This window comes from Sipha flava, unplaced genomic scaffold, assembly GCF_003268045.1.
Source record: "Sipha flava isolate LNK unplaced genomic scaffold, YSA_version1 293_pilon_pilon, whole genome shotgun sequence".
Lineage (NCBI taxonomy): Eukaryota > Metazoa > Arthropoda > Insecta > Hemiptera > Aphididae > Sipha > Sipha flava.
Window position 1 is genome coordinate 802,546 of NW_020272964.1, and position 23,832 is coordinate 826,377.

The 23,832-nt window shown below is 32.8% G+C and overlaps 1 protein-coding gene across 5 annotated transcripts in view; it reads right to left on the minus strand.

Annotated features, from left to right (window-relative positions):
- LOC112685831 (neurobeachin) overlaps nt 1-23,832 on the minus strand; it is a 214,300-nt gene that overhangs the window by 3,925 nt on the left and 186,543 nt on the right. For all 5 annotated transcript variants that reach the window (XM_025557852.1, XM_025557853.1, XM_025557855.1 and 2 more), the window contains 9 exons: nt 14,831-14,948; nt 4,582-4,684; nt 3,807-3,922; nt 1,462-1,574; nt 1,088-1,228; nt 901-1,020; nt 643-795; nt 455-527; nt 153-337 (listed from right to left, as the gene is read on the minus strand). In XM_025557852.1, the coding sequence (XP_025413637.1) occupies nt 153-337; nt 455-527; nt 643-795; nt 901-1,020; nt 1,088-1,228; nt 1,462-1,574; nt 3,807-3,922; nt 4,582-4,684; nt 14,831-14,948 (1,122 nt within the window). The remainder of the gene's footprint in view (nt 1-152; nt 338-454; nt 528-642; nt 796-900; nt 1,021-1,087; nt 1,229-1,461; nt 1,575-3,806; nt 3,923-4,581; nt 4,685-14,830; nt 14,949-23,832) is intronic.

Here is a 23,832-nt window from a genome sequence, read left to right on the forward strand (position 1 = left end):
TGTTTCAGTTTTATCGTTTTATTTATTTATTTTAAACAAATGAAATAAGGCTTCGTATAGAAAAATATGGGTCGGAGCTTATAAGCCGTCTGGACCAAGCCGACACTGCATATATCGGTGAAAGGGATGTTATAACATATGTATATGATTACGATGTGCATGGCCGAACTGCGGGGCAAGTGTGGTTCCATCAACAGCTGAGATGGCGTCTGCCCGAAACAACGTATTTGATTCTCGATAGCCTCTCTCATTATGGGATCCGTGATGGTGTCCATGTCGACGCTTCCTTCATACGTCAGATAATAGAACACGTTGGACGCCCTGATGGCTTCGGGTCCTGCGGACGAGAAAAACGGCGATGATTTATTTAATATTAATAACGATAAAATCCAACATGCTCATCACTCGGAGTCGTTGGGGGAGTTAATAGTTTAGTTAGCGATTGCGCACCCACCTCTTTGCTTGTATCCGAATATCAAGTCGATCCACTGATGAAGTTGGCACGATACGAATTCGGATTCCAAAGCCTGCGATCAAAATGAACATGTGGTGTATCGAACAAATATATTACGTAAACAACTGGTTATTAAACGGTGTGTGAAAATATCAAAATCGATATGACGCGCCACATATAATACGTACCATTCTGTTGATCCTGATGAACTCTTCTGGCGAAGTAGCCCACGGCGGTAGCTCGACGTTGTCCACGCAAGTGCCGTCTTCCTGATGTCCCAATTTGTACTCGTTATCGTTGGACAACATTTCGGGTAAGAAGAACAGTTCGGGTATTAGTTCCTGTCGAGAAGGAAAAATGAACCGAGTAAAAACGAAATTCATCCGCAAACGGGTATATGACGACATTGCTGCGGTACGCAAGAGTTAACGCACGCCTGTACATACCTTAACGTCAGAAGTGTCTCGTTGGCAATTCTTCCAAGAGAGCGCAATAGAAGAAAACAATCGGTTTGGATGATCGAATTTGCCACCTTGCAAAGCCAAAAACATCGTGGTGAACGGTTCCTGAAAAATACATCGCGTTTCAATAATAGTTTGGAAAAATGCGAGCGAAAAAAAAAACGACACTCACGATTCGAATGAGCCAATTTAGAACGAAAGCCGCTGTAGAATAATGGGTACCGTAATGGAAAGGCGGAATGCTATCGTTTTCCCAAGAGCCGTACCGTTCTTCGAAGTAGGCTTTACGACTAGGATTCAACGCGCCAATTGGCTAAACAAAAATAATGTTACATTATAATTTTTATGATACATTCTACGATACATTCATTACGATCACAAAAACAAATTGTGACAGAATAAAATATTTTCGGAATTGACTGAATCGAATTGACCTAATATCCTTTATAAATTAATTATTTAATCGATCCTAAAATAAATTTTATAAAATGTAGATCACCTTAAAAAAAAAAAAAGTATATGTATAAAATAAAATAATAAACATACTTTTGATAAATCTCGGTAGTTGGACGGAAGGCCGAGGTCCATTTCGTTTGATTCATAATTGGTAAGAACCCACGGGAAAACAGGGTATTGATTTAAATCGTTGTAAGTTCGTCCTATAATTCAAATCAATGATGATAAGACAGACGTTATAAAATATTGATAAAATTAATTTCAACATTTTTAAAACCATTATATAACAATAAGTTAACATATATAAAGAGAAAATTTGTGTGTAATAAAAAAATATATATATAGTATAGTATATGAGATAAAAAATAACATAAAAATTTTAATGAATCTTTTGAAAAATGTAAAATTAAATAAATAAAAGTTCGAATAAAAAAAAAGTAAAAAATAATCAAATAAAAATAGTCACATATTTTTCCTTTGTTGATTCAAATGAGAATAAATTTGAACTCAAAATGTATGTTGCGATTAGTCAAAATACATTTTCATAACCAAATTCGTTAATTTTCACGAAATATTACTTTAGTCGTGAGCAATAATAAAAGGTCAATCGAGCACGGCGTATCATAAAAATCGGAAATAGAGAGATGAAGGCAGTCAATAGTTATATTAAACAAGAATTTACCAACTTATTATTGTAATAATAATGCGTTGTGTAAAACTCGTGACCAGAGCTTATCAGATGATTAAACTGGAAAAGATTTGACATTTTAAAAACGTGCATCAGTGACATCAATAGATGTCGAAAGAAATTGGTCTCGTTATACATGCCACGGTTCGAAAATCGGCGATCGTTCCGCGTGGAAAATATTCGGTAGACGAACAACACGGCGAAGTATTTCATCGTATCGATAAAAAAAAATTAATATTGTATTCTAAAAACAATACCGGAACTGAAATTATGCGTCGTCGAGTGAAACCCGATTAAATCTGTACCGATATCAGAGAATTCGAGCGGATTATCAAGATTGAATCATAATCGATTTCATTGTATGAATTTTGCTTGGATGCGGTTTTTTTAAATTTTTTTTCGAACCCTTTCTAAGGCACACTTTCAATTTCTTCCGCCTCACGTCTATCTGTCCGTACAGTACCCACGACGAAAACGATCGCCGTCTCCGGTGGCGCCACGTCGGCGAGTTACCCGCCGTGCGCGAGACACGCGTGCGTAGGCGAAAGAAATAACGCGACGTCCGCGCCACCTTAACATTATGGTATCGTGGTTTTTAAAATTAGAGAGTGGCCGCGCGGCAACGATAATGTTTGTTCGGGAAACGGCCGGTGGGCGGGGTAGGGCGGCGAGCGTACGACACGTGTGACGACGTGCACACTAATTGGCGCTGTCAGTGATTTGGAGGACCCGAACGAGAACAGGACGTTGAGCGATCGCGCGGGACAGTCGAGGAGCGACGCGTCCCGGCGGAGGAACCGCGTCGGCGACGATTATTATTATTTTACCGTCACCGTTGACGTCCTCGCTCCGGCGATGTTGGTACGTTGGCCGTTGTCACGTCACGTACGTTTGCGTTACTTATGCGACCGCGCGGCAATGTACGTGGCGTGTACATATTTGTCTACGAACAAACGTTCACGAATGATAAACGTTTTCGAAAAATAATTTGTACCCGTGCCATTGCAGTGGAATGGAGGGTCGGTAACCTTTTCACAGTATAGAACCATATTTCTAATAAAAAAAAAAAAAAAAAATTCGAAGCCGTCATGAGACTATGCTCGGATGTTTATGTACATAAAATGGCTATAATATGTATGCAATCGTACACAAAAAAAAAACATAAATTATATGTTTTAGCTAAAAAAAAAAAAAAAAGTACAAAAATGTACAGAGTAAAATTTATTTCACCTATGGTATTAAAAATGTATTGTAATTTATATTAGGTGTTATTTTTATATTTCCTACTTATAATAATAAATATGTATTTAAAATATAAAACCAAATATGAAATATGAAAAACTAAATAAAATAAAAATAATAAAAATAATATTATTGGATTCAGTGAAACACGAATCAAATTCGTATCTAGGTCTACATTTAATGTAATTCCATAGATAAAATATATAACTTCATAGACATTTGAACCCTAGTCATGACTATGAGCCGCATTGCACCGAAAATCAATATTTTAAATTTTTCTCATTTTAGTCATAGTCCAAACGCCCTAATTTCCACTCAATTCCTTTATTAAGTTAAATCTAAGCCCTCGTTAACTGGTCAGAAAATGAGTTACAAAAAAAAGTAATCCGAACAATTTCATTAGGGTACAAATATTATGCCACAAAGAAAAGTGTGACAGCATTATAATCAGCATGCCACTGCAAGTGGACGTTTGTGTTTGCGAATATAATTACAATAAACTAACCGGCTATGGTGTTGAGGAACATGAGGTACTCAAAATTGGATATCTCACGGCGCTGCCATTTTTGCGTCATGTTCGAGTTCCGCATCAACTGTCTGGGAGACATCATGGACGCGCGTCTGAAAGTTTATAGACAAATAGCGTAATATAACTTCATATTATAATAAGTCAACGTGAATTATAGCAAATTATTAGTAAATAAGAATGATATAAAAATATAAATTATAATATAAATACAAATAATGTATATAAAAAAGCGTATTGACTCGCAGGACATATTAAAATGCTAATTGGTATAGTAATAGCGAAACGTTATGTCGGCATAGAAAATAAGAGGAAAAATAACGATGAATATAAACGTTATTCTGATGTAATATGATATGGAAAAGAATAATCCATTTTGATTTTCACATTTTGGAGGAAAATTTATATTGTAACACTACAAAACAATAAATATTTTCTTAATAGCACATAATTTATTTATCCTGGCTAATTTGTTTTTTTCTAAAATATTATACTTTTTATCATTGAACATTGAAAATTTATAATTTTCGAATCATATTTTAGTCTATAACTATTCTAGACGTAAACATTTTTTTTTAACCGATATCGATACGTTATTCTTGAACATTATATTAACTTCACATTTAATTTATTAGAAATATTCAATCTTTGAAAAAGGTAGATAAACAAAAGTATAACAAACAGACGCTCAATAAACGTGTCTAATTCAGTGTCATAAATTTAAAAAAGTGAAGGATAAATTCCAAAATCTTACCTTGTTTGTGGTAAACCGTACTTGATACCAACTCCAACTCTTGGCAAGGCTTTTATGACTCTTTTAACTGTATTCTGGTCAGGGAATGAAAACATTACGGACGCTATAAATATTTAAAACAATACAATTAGTAATATATTTAAAATATTCATAATAAAAAAAAAGTAATAATAATATAATAAATAAATATAAATAAATGTAAATAAATAAATATAATCGAAAATATAATTTAGTAATTTAAAATATTCATAATATTGATTAAGGACTAATTAACCTAAAAAAAAAATATAAACAATAATGTACATATTCAAAATCAAAAATTTAATTTCCAATATAATTCAATATTATTTTGGAGTGTTAAAATATTCTATAGTTAGTTTTTTAATATATTTTTCATGAAAAATAATCTTGTTTATAATTTATACAGTCAAACAATTTTTTTCTCTAAATTAATTCGGTTTTCTTGTAATCTTTCTTAGTGATTGAAAATAATACCAGTTTGATATTGTATACATACTACGCGCACTCCTAAGGTATATAATAATTATATAAAGCAGTTGAAAACACATTTTACATTTTAAAGTGCAATTAATAAACAACACGTAAGACGTAATAAATTATAATACATAACATACACCGAAGAAAAAAAAAATTAACCACGTCCCATTAGAAGTACTAATTTAAGACGGGACATATTATTACAGTAGAGCTGTGCATTTATATATGTATAATAAACTGTATTAATAGGCGCATCAAAAATAACACGGCCATTGAGTGCACATATAGCTAGGTAAATAAATTACATTTAAGCACTGATTTATTTGAATCAATGGTTACCGCGGGAGTATAAAAATAATATTAGTTCATCACGGCATGTGACGTCCTTTATTGCGTAAAAGTGTCATCCGGGATCAAAAGATATGAGAAAACAAAACATCAGTACACCATGAACATCAAAAATATACACACGGCGGTGGTTAGCATTATTATCATCGACACCATTAAAATAATACGTTATAAAAATATTGTAATCTACACAATAGTAATTTTAATGCACATGACGAAAATGAAAAATCGAAAAACGTATAATACCGTAACTTAATAGAAGTAATAATAATAGAACACAAAGATTGTAATCACCATGTAGACGTAATAGGTCAAAGTTAGAAAAACACGTTCAGTCTAGCCGAAACCCTTTTAGCGGATTGAAAAAAAACGAACTACTACGTCGCCGAAATCGTATATCTACAGTAAGAAGACTCATCGAGCAAAACTTCACACTGTAACACATGAACATCTATACATATACAGTGAAATAACTGCAGCAGGAGCGCTCGTTCATTTCGCCATATAGTTGTACCACGGATGGGACGGTGTATGTACATAATTCGGTTTTTGCGCGACCCTTTCTGCGGACCGAAGTGTTATACTAGAGGCGACGCTGGTATAAACTCATGTTTGTGTATATACCGAGCATATAAATTATATATATATATATATATATGAGTAGGAAAAACGTGAGGGGGTGGTAGAAAATGAGTTTTCCGGCCGTCCTTTAAAATCGAATTAACATTGATCCGGCGGCGTCAGTGGCGGCACCAGCACCCTTAACAAAACACATCGGGTAGACCCCGCTGACGAGAAGGGTCGAAGATAATTTCTCGAATCCGTACGACCCCTAAGCACTTCCGGTCTATTCAAAACGAACGTTTCCTGTTCAAAAACAAACCCTCAAAACGCTACACACTCGTAACAATAAATCAGACAGCAGAGGTATATATACATAATAAACGGTGCACTAGCACCACCGGTATGATACTACATAAAAGGTGCCCACACGTATTTGTGGGTTTATGCTTTTTCATACTCAGGGCCGTGGAGAGAGAAAGCCGGTTCCATCGAGTATATCTTAAGGACTCCATTATTTTTGACTGTTAGGACGCAACTGTTAGGAGTAAAATAGTATGGGTATGTATGGCGTGTAATAGATCATTTAAAAAAAAAAAAGAACTACTCAAAAATACTATAAATCAATTATTTACGAAAATTATTTAATTTTTGTTATTTAAATATTTTACAATATCATTCCTTCTCCCTTACCGTCAGGCCTGTTTATACTACACAGGTAATTTTCCAAGTTCACAGTTACTACGGTTGATCCTTCTCAATAGTAAAAACATATAACAACTACGCATATTTAACATAATATATATTAATCTTAAAACTTTTACGAGCAAAATAAATCGGATATTGTACTATTTTTTGTACACCAACATAACATAACATTATCTCGTATGAACACAAACGAGTGCATTTTAATAAATTTATATGAAAACTGCGATCGCGATACAATACTGAAGTATTATTATATGTATACAACCTCGCATCGTGAGTGTAGTGTCCTTTCGTCCAGCTCTAGTGTACACAATATAGACTCCGGACACGATCGAAAACCGTGAATGCGGGATAAACGATATTAAAACATTAACAATCATTTGATTTCAGAAAAAATGATATACCAAACGAGGAAATACTAATATACATAAGTATTCAGCTATTATTCACGACTTTTATTAGCTGAATCATCATTATAGATATAGGTACAATGCACATTACATCGACGTATTTTAATAACGTATATGCGGATCAGGTTAGGATCAGGTGTGTACTATGATACACTTTAAACGATACAAAATGTAAAATGTGTAATAAAACCGAATTCATTGGAAAATCACAACACCATTTTCAAAATCTATATCGTAGAATCAGTTCAAACGATAAATACAGAGATATTTATATCATGTCAACAATAGATTAACAATACATTTTCAGAAGTTTTGTTAAGATTTGCTCGATCTCTGACCATGGAGCACGTTATGAGCTACAAACATTTGTTGATAATTTAGTGTACAGAATGAAAATGTAAACACTTTAGCCTCTAATGCGTGTGTGAAATATCAGGGCACGGATTATGGAGGTACAAAACGTGTACAGTAAACGTATATATTATATAGACGTATTAGTACTTCGTAGAGTAGTTGATCACTATAAAAAAATAATAATAAAAAAAATTAAATAAAACAGTAATAATTTATTATAATTAATCAAACGTAAAATTATCCTAACTCTATATCTTACTACATACTCACGCGTGGTGTCACACTACATGATTCAACCTTCGACATTCAATACTACCCGAAAATAAAACACAGCAATTCAGGTAATAACGAATGGAAACATAATCGCTAAGATATATATCTTAAGATGCGTCCACACTTGTGTAACATGCAATTGCAACGCATAACTTGCAACGCATTTTTGTAACATATTCTTGCAACAATCCAGCGAACTTGTAACACATTTGGGTTAAAAACCGACGATCGGCTAATAGTCGGTAATTTAGTGAAACAAAAAAGTATGTTACACGAACGTGTTACTGCTTGTATGGACACAAGTTTGTGAACCTATTACTAATAACTAGGACATGGTTTTTAATGCCCTAAAAAATACATTAAATGTCTTATAAAAAATACAATTATGACCTAGATGTTTTTTATTAATGACGTAAAAATATGTATTAAAAATGTGAAAAACGAGTACCAAAAATGCATTCAAGTTTTTTTTATTTTATTTGATCGATGCTTTCCACATACGTAGTCCGAATTATTATTATTGTCATCGACTTTTATACCATAGTTTAATGATATAACGATAGAATAAGACGATAAAGTGTAGTTGTCAATAAGTTGATTAAAGAAAAAAATTGTATACTTACATGAAATTTTTTTAAATATTCCCAAAAATGTTAAATTTTTAAGAAATATGAAAATAATGTCCTTAAAAGTAGTAAAAATACCAAAAATGCATTAAAGAAGTAAATATAACAATAAATGCAAAAAAATGCAAAATAAAAATTGAATTATATGAATTTAAACCACTTGAAACATTTTTTCTGAGCATTGCGTAAGGATTTAGAAAAAAAAAAAATTGCATTTTGCATTGAAATCCATGCTCTACTAATAACTAACTTATTATTAATAATTTCTATTATTTCAACTGGTAGTTGACGATTGACAATGAAACAAGCTAGTATTTATTGTTTATTAAAATATTTCATTTCGATTACACAATGTTCCAGTGGTCAAACGAAATTATTTTAAAATGTATAGAAATTTACCATGATAAAAGAATATTATGGAATCCTTTGTATAAAAATAATTTTAATGGCATATGAAAAAATTATGCTTGGGTTTCCATTGCTGATCAATTATTAACGAGCTTATAGAAAACGGTGTCACCTGACGAATGTCGTAAAAAAAATGATTACTTTACTATGTGCATACAGAAGAGAAAAAAGTAATGTGAAAAAAAAGCATAGGTACAGGATTTGTACTATGTGTATTTGTATTTCAAAACGTCTAAAAGAATGGCTGCAGCTACCCGAGTAGACGTAGACATGTTGACTACACTATCAATTTCAGAGAGTCAAGAGACTAATTTTTTTATACGGAAACCACTAAATTATGACTTGTAACATGTTGCGTTTAATGTGAACGTGTCTATACGAAAACATGTAATAATCCATTTAATACTTTTTTCGGAAAAAAAAAATACCAACTTATTTCTGTTGCTAAACTGTAACTTGCTCGTAAGTTAATGTTCTCAGTGCAAGTACCAGTTGACAGGTAATCAAAATACCAACACAATTATATGATCTAAATATCGGTTAGCCTACATTCAAGTTTCGCTATCATTTCAAAATTCTGAATTATTTCGAAAGGTTCAATAAGTTGCAACGTAATTATTTACACATACATACCTGATATAGTTATGATCAGTGGCGTATATAGAAAATATTTTCGGGAGGGGCTACTATTGACAGAGTTAAATTACTACTGCTATCTAAGAATTACTATCAAGACACAGTAGGTACTTATCTATATTTTATTTAAAGAATATCCCAAAACGATTTGACGTTGGACACAAATTATAAATAAGCATAAAGCACCATTAAAATATAACATATGTTTAAAATAATTTTTAAGTTTTTTGAATCATTTATGGAGGGCTGTATCCTACTGGATACCCCCTTATATACGCCACTACTTATGATATTACTTGGTATTATGATAGTAATGAAATTTAATACCAAAAAAAAAAAATCAATCATGCTTGTGTAAAGTTATTTGTATAGGTTCGTAAAAGTTTGTATTTTTGTAAAGGTCACATGAGTTTTATCTTTCTTAGTAATCCGATTATAAATTTTTATTTAAGATCTTTATTTTAAATTATGTGGCGTTTGGCGGTTTGCTTTCAGCGGAAATGGAATACTATTTTTAGAAATAGTACTTCTCAAAAACTTTAAAGAACATTGGAATGACAGGTATTTTTTACAATACCTTTTTTTTTTATGGAACATGATTTTTATATTATATTATACAAAAATAATTATTTATACATTTTTGGGTTTAATTTTTTTTTGTAAAATAAATTCAAAATTGAATAATTAATCATTGAATAAAATTCATAATTTATTGGACTTATGAATTATTGGTTTTAAAGTAATCTACGTACAATGTAAACAATAAAAACAATAAATAAATAAAAAAATACTAAAAATATTCTACACTTGTAAATATGACAGTTCGGGACATTAAAACGTTAAATCTAAAAATAATGTGTTTTAAAAAAGCAGACGAATATTGTTTGAATATACCCAACAATTAATATAATACTCAATCAAGAACGGCAAACGTATATGCATACATTAATGTGCTTAGTTTATTTTTTCATTTTTATAAATCTAATTATAATTTTATTTACAGATATTATAAAAATGTCGATAAAACATAATCGTTTAGATTATTATAATAATATACGGAACATATTTAATAATATGGATAGGCAATTTATTTTATATTAATATTTTAATTCGAAAAATATCAAATTGAATAGCGAATTAAAACATTATACTATCTATAAATCTATATATTTACTAAATGAATGATTTTCGGTTTTTTTTTTTTTTTTTTACTATTCAATAGCATATATATATATTCAAATTTAATATAATGATATACAAACCACATTATATAACTATATATATATATATATAAGATAAACGCAGTCAGGTATAATAAATTATATTATTTTAATATTCCAAAAAGAGTTTGTGGTTTTATCACGTTTTTTAATTTGTTTTTGGACAGATAAACATACTTTTATAAAGTATTGAGGAATTAAAATCAGTTTAAAATGATAAAATTAAGTTAATTAATTAATAAAAAAATGTTGATTGACAAAAACAAAATCACCCAATACTTTATTATAGTTTTGATTGGTTATAGATAAACTCGACTCTACAAAGTATTAATCGTGTTTTTCAGTCGTATTCACATCTTAACTAATATTTCGCTGTTATATTATATCGAGGCAAACAAAATATTTGAAGCGTCTCATTTTTAGCGTCTACATCGGTGACACATACATGCAAATCATCAAATTGTATTTATTTTAATAAATTAAACTTTTCAACCTATTGTTATGAGCTTCGTGGGTTTAAAACGTTTAATATTGTAAAGATATATATATATACATTTATTTATTTATAAATGCATAATTATCGACTTTGGAAATTGATGTAAACTGGAAATTATTATTATTATAAACATCCTTATGCACAAGTGTATAATTATCAAAGCTCGCCTCAGTATTATGTCCGGAGTCGATTCGATCGGAGTTAATTGTATTTCAATTGAGTTATAAACCGAACAATATGTATGAAAGAAAAATATGTACTTTGCGTCATGTCGTCCGATGATATCGGGCCAGTTATATTCGATACGTTTGTCTTCTCGACGATCAGACAAAAGTGTCTTAATTATCTGCCAGCCAAATTTATTGCTCAGAAACATTTGGACCGTTGTCATATAATACATTGGTCGTGACGCGTTTTGGAATCACAATTTAAGAACGCACAGAAAAAAAAAAACGCTATTACACGGTATTTAATAATAATAGTAATAATAATAATGACGAAAATAAGTGCACAAACACGTGTCGTTAAAACCTTACTCGTACGAGCGTGCGTACCGATGTGTGCGTATATATACCACACATATATATATATATATGAATATGTAATCGGGTGTCTGTGGCTGTTCGTGTACGTATAAATAAAAACAAAAAAAGCGATACTATACGGCAGTGTTAAGATGAAATTCGGACCGGCCGTGAGATTTCGAGGGCCGATTGTGTCCGGTTTAGATTCCACTGGCCGGCTTTAGACAGACAAAAGCCAAGCCGACGATGATAAAAAACGAAGTAGGAAAAAATATTATACATATTTTATCGTGTAAAAAAAAACAAGAAAAACAAAAAAATACCAAGTGGAATGTTGTCGCGTACAGAAACTCAGAGAACTGGTGTTGAGAGATAAAATTAAAGAAAAAAAATGTCAGTCGCATATGCACATCGTGCTCGTCTTGTACACACACACGCGCGCACGCTCACACATAGGTACACATCGGGGGGGGGGAATGGAATCCGGCAAATCAAATCGTTATAGCTTATATTATGATATATCAAATATATTTATTATAATAAAAAAAAAAATGTTCATTTTCGTTTATGAATACTCATTTCGTTTATATGGAGTGTTTATCATATGACTCGAATATTGTATTCATATATAATGTAAAAATCGAAAAAAAATTTTTTAATAGTAAACACGTATCATGTACGTGGACCCAAGAAGATAATACTATATAGTAATAACAATAATAATTATACGTAGGTACTTATATAGTATGAGTACTGACGTAATCAATTTGTATATTCAACGACGATCAAATTAAAAACTTCAAAACCGTTTTTTTTTTGAAACATAGTTAGGTACACAAATACTTGAAATTTCAATAGTTACTTTGATATAGAATTTCTAGTTTTATCCGTTCTGATTATAATACTCGTATTATGTTACGACGGCGATGAGGTAGGTTCGTACTCAGGAGATTCGTATCGAAACGAGTTTTATTAGGCGTAGTTACGGTGTTTGTTGTTTTTCGATGAGTGATGACAGTCACAGTTTTTCGAGATACAATACTATAATATACATATATACACACAAACCCACATAATCCACCTACGTCGGTAGAATTTTTTTTTTTTTTTTAATCGTACATATTTTTGGTTTCTCGTGATTTTTTTTTCTTTTACAAGCGACAAACCGACAATTATTTCTTGGCGTGTACGACGCGACGAGCACGATAATCGACTAAGACGTCTCGCGATGCGCAAGATAGGGAAGAATATAAAGGGAAAAGTAAATAAATTCGGTTCGCGTGCATTAAGAACTACCCGCTGCAGTCGCTGCAACAAAAACTATGACACTAGTGCACAAACCGCATGGGAATATAATCCCTTATTCGATAATCCGGACCATATGGAATATAGATGTGCTTAGTACTGCAGCACGCTCGAGCATTTGACTATAATATTTATTTAATACTTTTGGGCCGCAAGGGAATAAATATATGAATGCGTGGAACACACGTGCGATCCCACCTGGTTTTAATAACAGTTATTAGCAATATAATACTTCCTTATTACGTTTTTTCTGCGGATTTGGCAGAGTAGAACAAGATCGGGCAGGGAACAGAAATCGTGCAGACCCTGTGTTTACCGGTTGCTCCCGAATGGTATTTAACTAAAAAAAAGAATACGCTACAAAGTACATGTATAAGTGAATTTATAGGTACTTTATCATGTTTCTTGGATGCGACGTCCACAGATGATTGCATTACGTGCGTTCTGGTGCTCGATCGTTGCGGTTTTTAAACAAACGATTCCGAAACTTGGTGAGAGCAGTGATGCGATGACTATACACTACTATACACTACTATACTGCAGAATTATCGAATACAATGGGTTTATAAATATTTTACATTTTATTTGTCACGGTTGTACATGAGTGCCATGTTTCTAGGAGACGGTGAAATTATGCACCGACAATACGGAGGTCAAGAACATGTCATAATATCCCTCATGTAGTCCAGAGTTAATATCAAACACGAGTTTATAATGTTTGGCATCGAAACGAGTGATCCCTGTCTCTCTACTCATGTAAAACATCCGAAGAATCAACCATATGTGGTGACCGTTATTGCACTACAATAGACATGTTTTTTACGACCATATAATAATATCTTCGTGTTTCAGCCGCTCACTGTACAGGTATAGTCTGGTATACGGTAGACCAGGGGTCTCCAAACTATTTTTTAACCGGCCCCCAAAAAAACGGTAAATTATCTAAAAGTACGTGTAATATCCAAAGTCAGTATCGCGTACACGTGTCAAATATCACCTATACGGCTGTATCATAATTTAGGTCTGCCAAGAGCTTTTGAAATTTTATGTGGCCCTTGAATGTAAAAGTTTGGAGATTCCTACGGTAGACAATCTCACCTGATACGTTCCAATATCGGGGATCGAATATGCGGATATATACCACTAACACTGCGACTGCATTCTAGACAGCACGTGCATTTACTGCTGCGAAAGAACATGTAGAACGAGACACTGTACCGATGCTCGACGCGACGTTTTAACAATATTACAGACATAAACGGAAGCAATTATAATACCATGGTCGTATTTCGTACAACTGTACGATGATCAATAAAAAATAGTTTTACGAGTAAAGATTTATTTTTCATGAGGAACAATTATGATGTAAATTATATTGTAAATCGGGTATAGAAAGTTATTATTTTGAAGAGGTAATGTTGACATTTATTTGTCCAAGCGTAAGGTAATAAAATGCGAAAAGAACGTTGAAAACTGTTTGATAAATTTTCAAGACAATGCACGGTTGTACTTTATAATATTTCCATTAAAAAGATAACTTATGCTTTAAGAGAAGACCTTTTATTAAATAAATTACTACCAGAATTTTATCAAATTCTAACTGTAGACATGGTATATATTTAAAATACCTCGAATGTTCAAATTAATGATTTTATGATTGTAAAATCACTTATGATAATAACCTGCGAACTACCTAACAAATAGTTACAAACTGATTTATACTAAATATATTTATAGAGAAAAACGGCAACTCTTTGCACACGTTTGCTATGCTATGGAATTATTACTATTATACGGTACTTATACAATTGAGCAGTGCTCAGTGACTTGTACTTCACTATATTATAAATGTAGTATTAAGATATAAAAACGTTACACTTACTTCGGCTAGCCATGAATATTTCGATAGCAATATTCTGCAGCAAGTACCGACGCGAGAATATTGCTCTGATCTCCGAAAAATACCATTTCCCGTGCAGATGGTCGCAGTATTTCAAAACCTGTGGACAATCAACAACGTTTAGTTAGTAATTTGAACATGCATAAGTAATGATGCATGTAAGATGTAGCATGAGTATGATGTAGGTAAAAATAGTAAGACTTGTCAGATGTGTTAATTCCGTAAGCGATTCGAATCTAACTATGCTCAGCTGTTCTAAGATACGTAGTTTGTCAGTTAAATATTACGGCTAAAGTAACTGTTATTCGCGTACGTAGAACATGAAATCTTGTGTTCATATCGACGAATTCGATATCGATGTTTGTTCGGGCGGCCAGAAAATTCTACGCACAGCAAGGCCGCACAGTAGTCGTATATCATAAAATCGTTGTATTTCAACGGGTCAACAACGATTACTAATGGGTTTGTTTCGGCGTTCGTTCACGCTCACGTAACCACCGAGTTCCGTGATCACCGCGAATTAACTGCACTATAATAGTTCTAATCGACTGGACGATCGCTGATCTCGTAAATACTAATCGTTCTGATTTTTATCGATAGTCGTATTTACATAAACGCTCGTGATGCAACGCGACCGGGTGCATTTGTATGGAAACGCTTTTAATACATATTTCATCGAAACTACGCGCGCATCGACGAGTTAGGGACGAAGACGATACGTTATGAACGCGTTTCGATTATTTGTTCACCAGCGATCACGAACCGTCCGTACGCGCAGAGCGTTCGGAGACATCCGAACGCGAACCAAACGGTCAACTATTTCGCGATGGCCACTGCCGTGTGATACGAAGCAGACCGTAGTAATGTGTATTTCGATACTTGCGACAGCGGAACACTGCATTTCGGACGTCATTGGTCGTCCCTGTACCCGCGATCGTTTTCAGACGCGCATCGTGCGTGTATTGCACGCGACGGGTTTTCAAAATTGTTTTTAATGACGTCTTACTGGTGCTGCACAACCGGCAGATCCACGGCGGAAAAATAAGTGCGTGAAAAAAAGAAACCCCCGTGTCAACACATATTTACTTGCAAGATCCTCTGTTTCCACGGCCGTCGGTCAATCCAATACGTGCCGACGACAACAGTGCGCATCTCACGATCGTATTGTTTGTTGTACGCACGCGTGCGCGATCGGGGTATAACGCGTCCCGGCGGGTTGTTTGCACACGCCCGGGGCGCCGTCGACGGAAGCATTTTATTCGGCATGCACGATATTTCGCAATTTGTCGACATCCCCCTCGAGCGGCGCGAACCACACGCAGCGGGGCGTTCGCGTTATTATTATCCGTTTTGGCGGGCGCGTGTGAGGCGGCGAGATAAGTGTCGAGGACCATGTCGCGGACTACGATTCAAGTATTATAATATTTACACACGCACGGTAGATGGGCAAGTGTTTGAACGATATATCGTATGTGATATATAATAAGAGTATTATAATTATCAACGCTCGGATTTTATAGCACTGAAATATGCACGTCATTTTATGATATAAAAAAATTCTAAAATAATCGATATTATATGTCCCGTAAACATCAAAAATAATGGTAAACCGATCATTTTTTTTTATGTTATATTCTCTGTTAAACAGTTTGAAAAAAAAAATGTTTTAATTAAATGAAAATATGAGGAATCTATAATTACAACAATTGTTCCTACAATTGTAATTTTAAATCAAAGATTTATGAATGACATGAAATCAATCAAATCAAAAGAAATTAATGTAAGGAATCCGAAAATGTAGCACTAAAACAGGAGAATAAGCACTGTAGAACTAAAATTCTGGAAAGTGCAAAATATGTAAAAATATGTAGTCTAAAATGTCGGACAGAAACAAAAATTGGTAACATTTGCCGTATAAAATTACCGAGACCTCATAACTGTTATAGCCGGCCGAGTTCATCCATCATATTATGGTGGTATGTTTTTAAATAAAAAACAATAAAGATTTCCGTCCGCCACACGCGACTATTGCTACGCACACGTCTATTGTTTACGATAGTCGATCGATGAACCGACGCTTTACAATTGCCGCATAATTACGACTCAACATCGATCAAATTCATAGCACATATGTATAAAACATAGAGCATAACCCTGTTCACAAAAATAGTACGATGTTCGCGCGAATTGACAGTTTTTTTTGTTGTGGATGACAATCGTTCAACTGCGTTTTTTACGCTCATATCACCAAACAATATAGCCCGAAATGTTATTTGTTCTAAAATAATAAAACTTATAGTGGACCAAAAGAATTGTACTGTTTCCACGATAACTTGTAAAAAAATTCAAACACATTGAATTTTAACGTTAAATGTTATGCACAATAGATGAAACGTCAAAACGTGATGAATCACAGAATTACGCGTACGTGTATGATAAAAGCGCTTCAACGGTTTATTATATTTGTGGATTGTGTTGCAGTGTAGAATTTAATGTATAACGCGAAATGATTTTGTAAAATAATACACGGCCGTTTGAATAATAGGATATTTTTCGTGCGTTAATGTGGCGGCTTTGGTGAACCAATAATAAGAAATATAACTAACTCACGTAAAGGATTCTAATTCACGGTGTCGGTGTTCATATGGCGCGAGCGATGTCTGAGACGCATTATTTATCCGTGTCAAAATGTTATTGCGTTTCAATAATTATTCCGTAATATTATGTACTATATAAACACGCCAGAAGCAGTATTTATATTTGTTTTTTTTTTCTCAGCATAATTAATTTTAATAGATACTTAAAATAAACAAACGAAAATTACGACAAAGCGCCGATCGGATAATATATATTCTTATAATTTATATACTTGTTACGTATACCATAGGTATACGTATTTATTTATTTATTTATTTATTTATTTTATTTATTTATTTTTTTTTTTTTTTTTAGTATTTGCGGTCAGAGCAGCCATACATAGGTGTATATATAATACAATATAATGTATAAGCGCTCTACAAATTGAAAAACAAAAAAAATAAACTGTTGAATTCGTATGCGTTTTTAATATTTAAAATAAATTAGAGATCAGAGTAGATTCTTTAAATATTATGCCATGCTGGTATACATTATATACGCATTGGTTAATGATTATAATATATAAAATATAAATACTATATACATATCGACTGATCCAGAATGAAGCAGTCAGAATTTATAGTAACAACGCGCGCATCTTATAAACAACAATTAGTGCGTTTCATCCAATTAGATATATTATATAGATACATTGTATTAGATATATTATTATTGTTGCTGCGCATGCAGGGATAGCGAGTTTAATGAAAAGTTAAGTTAAATCTTGATGGTCGATTAAAATTTTATTGTTTTTTTTATTTTTTTTATGGACACTACGAGGGTTCAAGAATAAACTAAGTGTAGATATATTATCAGAAGACTTCGTTTTCAGATCGAAACGATTTCAATAACGGTTAAATTTATAACGACTAAACGATTTCTGGAAATAAATATCCAATAATAAGTACTGTATATTATTTTTAATGCTATGTGAATAGGTTTTAAACGGTACGAAATGTAGTATAGTTATGTTCATTTTATAATAAGACGAAAAAGTTTCGTCTACTACGTCGTTTTACCATGTATGTGTTAATAAATGTTCTAAAGAATTAATAAATTTAATTGTTTAAAATATCGCGATTGCTCGAATATCAATCATACAATTAGAATGTTATTAACAGTTATGTAAAACTATGGAACAGACTCTTTTACCAACTAGATATATCAAAGATGTATAGTATACTATAGGTGTTATATTAAGCGCTTAACATAATTAAAATTGCACTAGGGAAAATATTCTACACTGCGACCACATTCGTGTTACATATAGTATGTATACACACGGGTCTAATAATAATATTTTCCAGATCAAATCGCATCATGGATAAGCCCGTCCCGGCCGTACGGTAGGGTGTAAGTGTATTCCTAGTCATTTTCGATGTGAAATATTATATCTGCAGCACGTGTTTTTAATAGGACGAACCTCCCCAGTAATTTATTAGGGATGTTGTGTCTAGGCGATGACAATTCCCCGGTGGCCTTCCCATAGCGGCTGTAGCGGTGGTCGCCGCACAAAAACCCTGCATGGCAGGACCGCCGTCACGTTCATCCCGATAATTATTAGTCGTATACGCGCGCGCATATTGCAGCGCACATGTACGTGAAGACGTTATGGAACAAATAGTTACTCCATAATAAAAAAGCGGACGAACAGGTGATGGATTTGAACGAGAATCTCGTAAAATGTACCGATTAATGTACGTATGTATAAAATATTCTAACGTCCGAGTCGAATTTCTTTCGGCCGAACACACGTGCCGGAAACCGTTCGATTGTGAAATGGAATATTTTTTCAGCGACGCACGGTGATGACGGCGCGTGTCACCGTATAATACGCAATTTGGTTGAACACCATTATTTCGGTCCAATGAATGTTAATACACGAATCGTGTACGTACGACAAAATATCAAAATTAAAAACTCGAGAAACAAAAGTTGTAATGTGTATCGATAATCATCGATAAACGAATGAAATGTTTAATTTATTTTAAATGTTTATTCCAAATAATCATCGAAGAAAAATACGATGTATTGCCTTGTATGGGTATGTAACATAACACGTAAGCTATTTTAATGTTACCAGTGAATTTGAGTAACTAAACGGAACAGTACTTGAAGAGTAGTGTACCAGCTGGGTGTACGGATATCGAACGCAAAATCAATACGGACGGGACCGTACCGCGGAAGTTTATGAATATTAATTGTACTGTCCTTAAATCGAATTTCGCAAACACCTAGGCATATTATAGAGGTGTGTTTTCCAGGGATATGAATTCGGTACTTGGAAATATCATTATGACGCACAGGAGACGAAAAATATCGAAACGGTATAATATTTCAAATTTAGTAACAACACTGTTTCGATCGTTTTTTTGCGTCCCGGTCGATTTGCGTAACATACAAGTGTACACACGGGTGCGTATCAAAAATACGTACTAATACGTGTTCATCCCGACGCGTCGTCGAGCATCGCATAATTAATACTTCCCGCCATCGCTCATGCTACCGGGAGACCGTGTAGGGTTGTCGTGTGAATATTAACCGCAGTTCCGCGAGCGCGCGCGCGCGCGCATGCATCACGCGACGGCGTGAACCGCGTGTACGTAGGCGCCACACACACTCACGTGTATAATAGCTCAGCGGGTTCCAAAAATAAACGCACCACCGGTCGACGGGGACGTGGCTCTAATGGGAAAAGGAATAAACACAGTAATAATAATAACGTACAACAACTAACCGTCCTAAAGTGATTTATGCCTAGGCGCGCAGGACGCGGTGTTTAACGCGCAGTGCAACGCATTTCGGTTTCGACGAGGTGGCCCCAGCTATCCTTTAGGCACCGTGCGCAAGCGGGGTAATTTACGCGTGGTCTCGGTTTTTTTCTTGTTAAAAATACGTCATTGTACGCACATATGTATACTCTGAATATATAAATATAATTAGGTAATACCAGGAGTACTAGCAGCTATTATAATCAACAATTTTCAATTATTTACTTAAATTCACAAATACAAAAACGGAAAATGATTTAAGACTACGGGTAGAACACGATTGCGTACATTTGTAGATGGGTAAGAAAAATAAATAAACGCGATTGCGAATGAAATTGTACGCAACGTTGTCAAATTTATTAATTTCCCCTTACTATACCTAATAAATATAGAATACATATAAATTCATATTATACAGTTCTATAATACGAGTAGTTCATAAAAAAAATTAATAATAAAATAATAAATAAAATGAGGATGGCTAAATAAAATAAAAGTAATTAATAAATAAAATCGACAGTTTTTATTTGAATAAAATTATTATAAATAAATTATTTGAAAATGCTTAAATTTGGATTCCTTGACATCTATAACCAACTTTTAATGAAACTCGGAAAATACCGTAAAATATAATGGAAATCACGAAATTGTCCTACATCTAATATATTTGATATCATTAACAATAAACATAGGTAATAAAAACAATAAAACACAAAGTATTTACTAATTTATTATTATTATTATTTTATTAACTAACTTTTTTGCGATATGGTATACACCAATACCAGTATGAAATTTGGCATCAACGTTTAAAACTTCGTACGCAATCGTGTTTTACCCAAAACTACATCGAGAGAGAAATTACACAACAATAATTCAAGAATTATATTTATGACCAATCCACCCCTTGATATTAGTAAGTATTAGTAGGTCAAGCAATATAATTTTAATTGGGTTAAGCTATAAAATAGATTAGACTGACGGAGAATTGAAACTTGTTCTTCGATGGTTGACGTGAAAAAGTTCATTATCACCGAATAAAGTATACTTAATTAAATGTGCAATGTTTTAGTTTGTGTGATCCGTTGTTATACGTTGAAGTGGTATAAAATGTAATATTTTATATGTGTTATACAACTTATTTGTAAATATATAACGATACAACAATACTAAACAAATCTAGGAGTATAATTTAAGACAAACGTAGTGAAACTAGGTTACAGTAACATAGCTCAAAAAGAGCAGTCCTTAAGCAGAAATTAAAAAAAAAAAACCCGTCAAAGTTTAAAAGAAAAACCACCATTACATTATTTAATCACGATCCACTTGAATGTAAGAGTGGTAAAATAATTTGATTTTCAATTTTTCACATAATCTTCATCGTATTTTTTCAAATGTTCAGCTAATTTCCGAATTCAATAGCGCTAAAAGATTTATTCCAACTGTTTATTTATTCCTCACAGCATTGGCAACATAACTATATTATAGGGGTGGCGAACCTATGGCACACGTGTCAAAAATGGATCATTAACCAAATTTTAATAGCACGCGCAAAAAATGTAAATTTTACAAAATTGAAAAGTTGTACTTACAAAAAAAAAAAATTATTATTTATAAAATGTTGGTTGTAAGAAATTCAAATAAACAAATTTTATATGTTTTAAAAATGACAATATTCCTTATGCTTTCATATTTTCCGTCAACCTATATTCGTGAAAGCTTATTCGCCATAAAAAATTTAATTAAATCGATGAAAAGAAAGGTTTTGACCAACAAAACAATTCCTACTTGTATTTCACAAAGAATGACTAAAATTTAATAAAAATGATGTAATAAATCTGTAATTTAGTTTATAGTCTAAGAAAATATAATTTTCTTTGGGCACATAAACGATTTTCAAAACCAGAAAAGGAAAAATTTGGCACTTGAACCTAAAAAGGTTCGCCACCCCTATTATATTACCACAACACAAATCGATTGTTCATTAATCAACGATTCACGGAATCACACTAAACATTAACCAACTGCAATACTACGTTCACTTATCAGTTGAATTTTCAATGAAGTACGCAAACGAAACGAGTGAAAATTCTGTTTTATTATCACACAATAAGTATAATAGTTATAGTTTATATTATTATTCTCCACCCCTAGAACAAAAATGATCGTTTTATCCGATAAGATAACTAGGGTTTAAATTGGTTGTTTTTACATTGACTATAAAAGAAATAATATCTTTAGGGGCCTATAGATATTCTTTTACGATCTATTCCATACCTGAGAACCATAATGTGTAAAAACTTTTCTTGCTTAATATTATCTCGAGCACCGGAACCACAACAAACTATTTAATATTTCTGGACATTTTGAAAGAATAAAAAAAAAACTTAATTTTATTATTATTTACATACAAATAATATAAACATTATGGCTTACACTTATTTGCGTTTAAGTATCTAAAAAAAAATTTAAAAAAATTGTCTACGCTTAGAATATTGTTTTCATCTTTGATTTCAAAATCATGTTTTTCCTATTTAATGTACATATATACTATACTTTACATATATATATATATACTTTACACAACGCATTTCTTCCCCATCGTTCACCACAGTACATTATGTCTTATGCCCTTTGCTGGTTTGTTTTATTTTGGTTGTAATTTTCTCCCTTCTATTTTTTTCCCTAGATATAAAAGCAATGTTTCCTTTGTATTTAATTTTGAGCGCGCGCGCACGCGAGTCCCCTAGAGAGGTTCACCGACGACAAATTGCTGCGGTAATCCAGAGTGACGTTCATCCCCCGTGAGGACTACGCATAAGCTTATATATACATATACATATATACATACATATATATATAGGATAAAGGAGTTTTTCTGGGTGCAAGGGATTAAGTGAAAGTGTATATATAACTATGTACGCGCCAGCCATTCGACCGATGGGACGGACTTAAAGTAGGAAGGTATATGATGCAAGAGGTAATAGCTCTCTAGTATTCAAAAATTGACGAAAATCAAGTCGCCGAAAAAACCAAATGGTCTTTCAAATCTATAAAATGCTACATTAAGATACAACTGTTGAGGTGAGGAAACTATTATTTTCCAAATTTCCTCGAAAAATGGTTTATGTCTGATATTGTGTTATATTTGTTGTCATCGCAAAACAAAAAAAAAGTATTGAAATTTCAACCTTTCTGAATCAAACTCGAAAATCATAGGGGTATTTTTGGTAAAAAAGAAGTGTACATGACTATACATAATATACAGACCTCATCGCGGGTAATGTAAACTGATTTCTCAACAGAAATGGGTTAAGTATCTGTGTACGGGAAAATATATTTAGTTAAATAATACGTTTATAACTTATTACGATATAGCATAAAGAATTATTTTTAATACAATATATTGTTTACCATATTATTGTTTACGATGATGATTTATATTTACGAAAGATCCAAATGAAAATATGTTTTTCAAACGATTTATAAACGAATCAATTACCTACAGTGTCCTTTTTATGGAATAAATCTTATTTTGTATTAAAGTCTTCGTGCATTTTTATTTGTATTTAATTT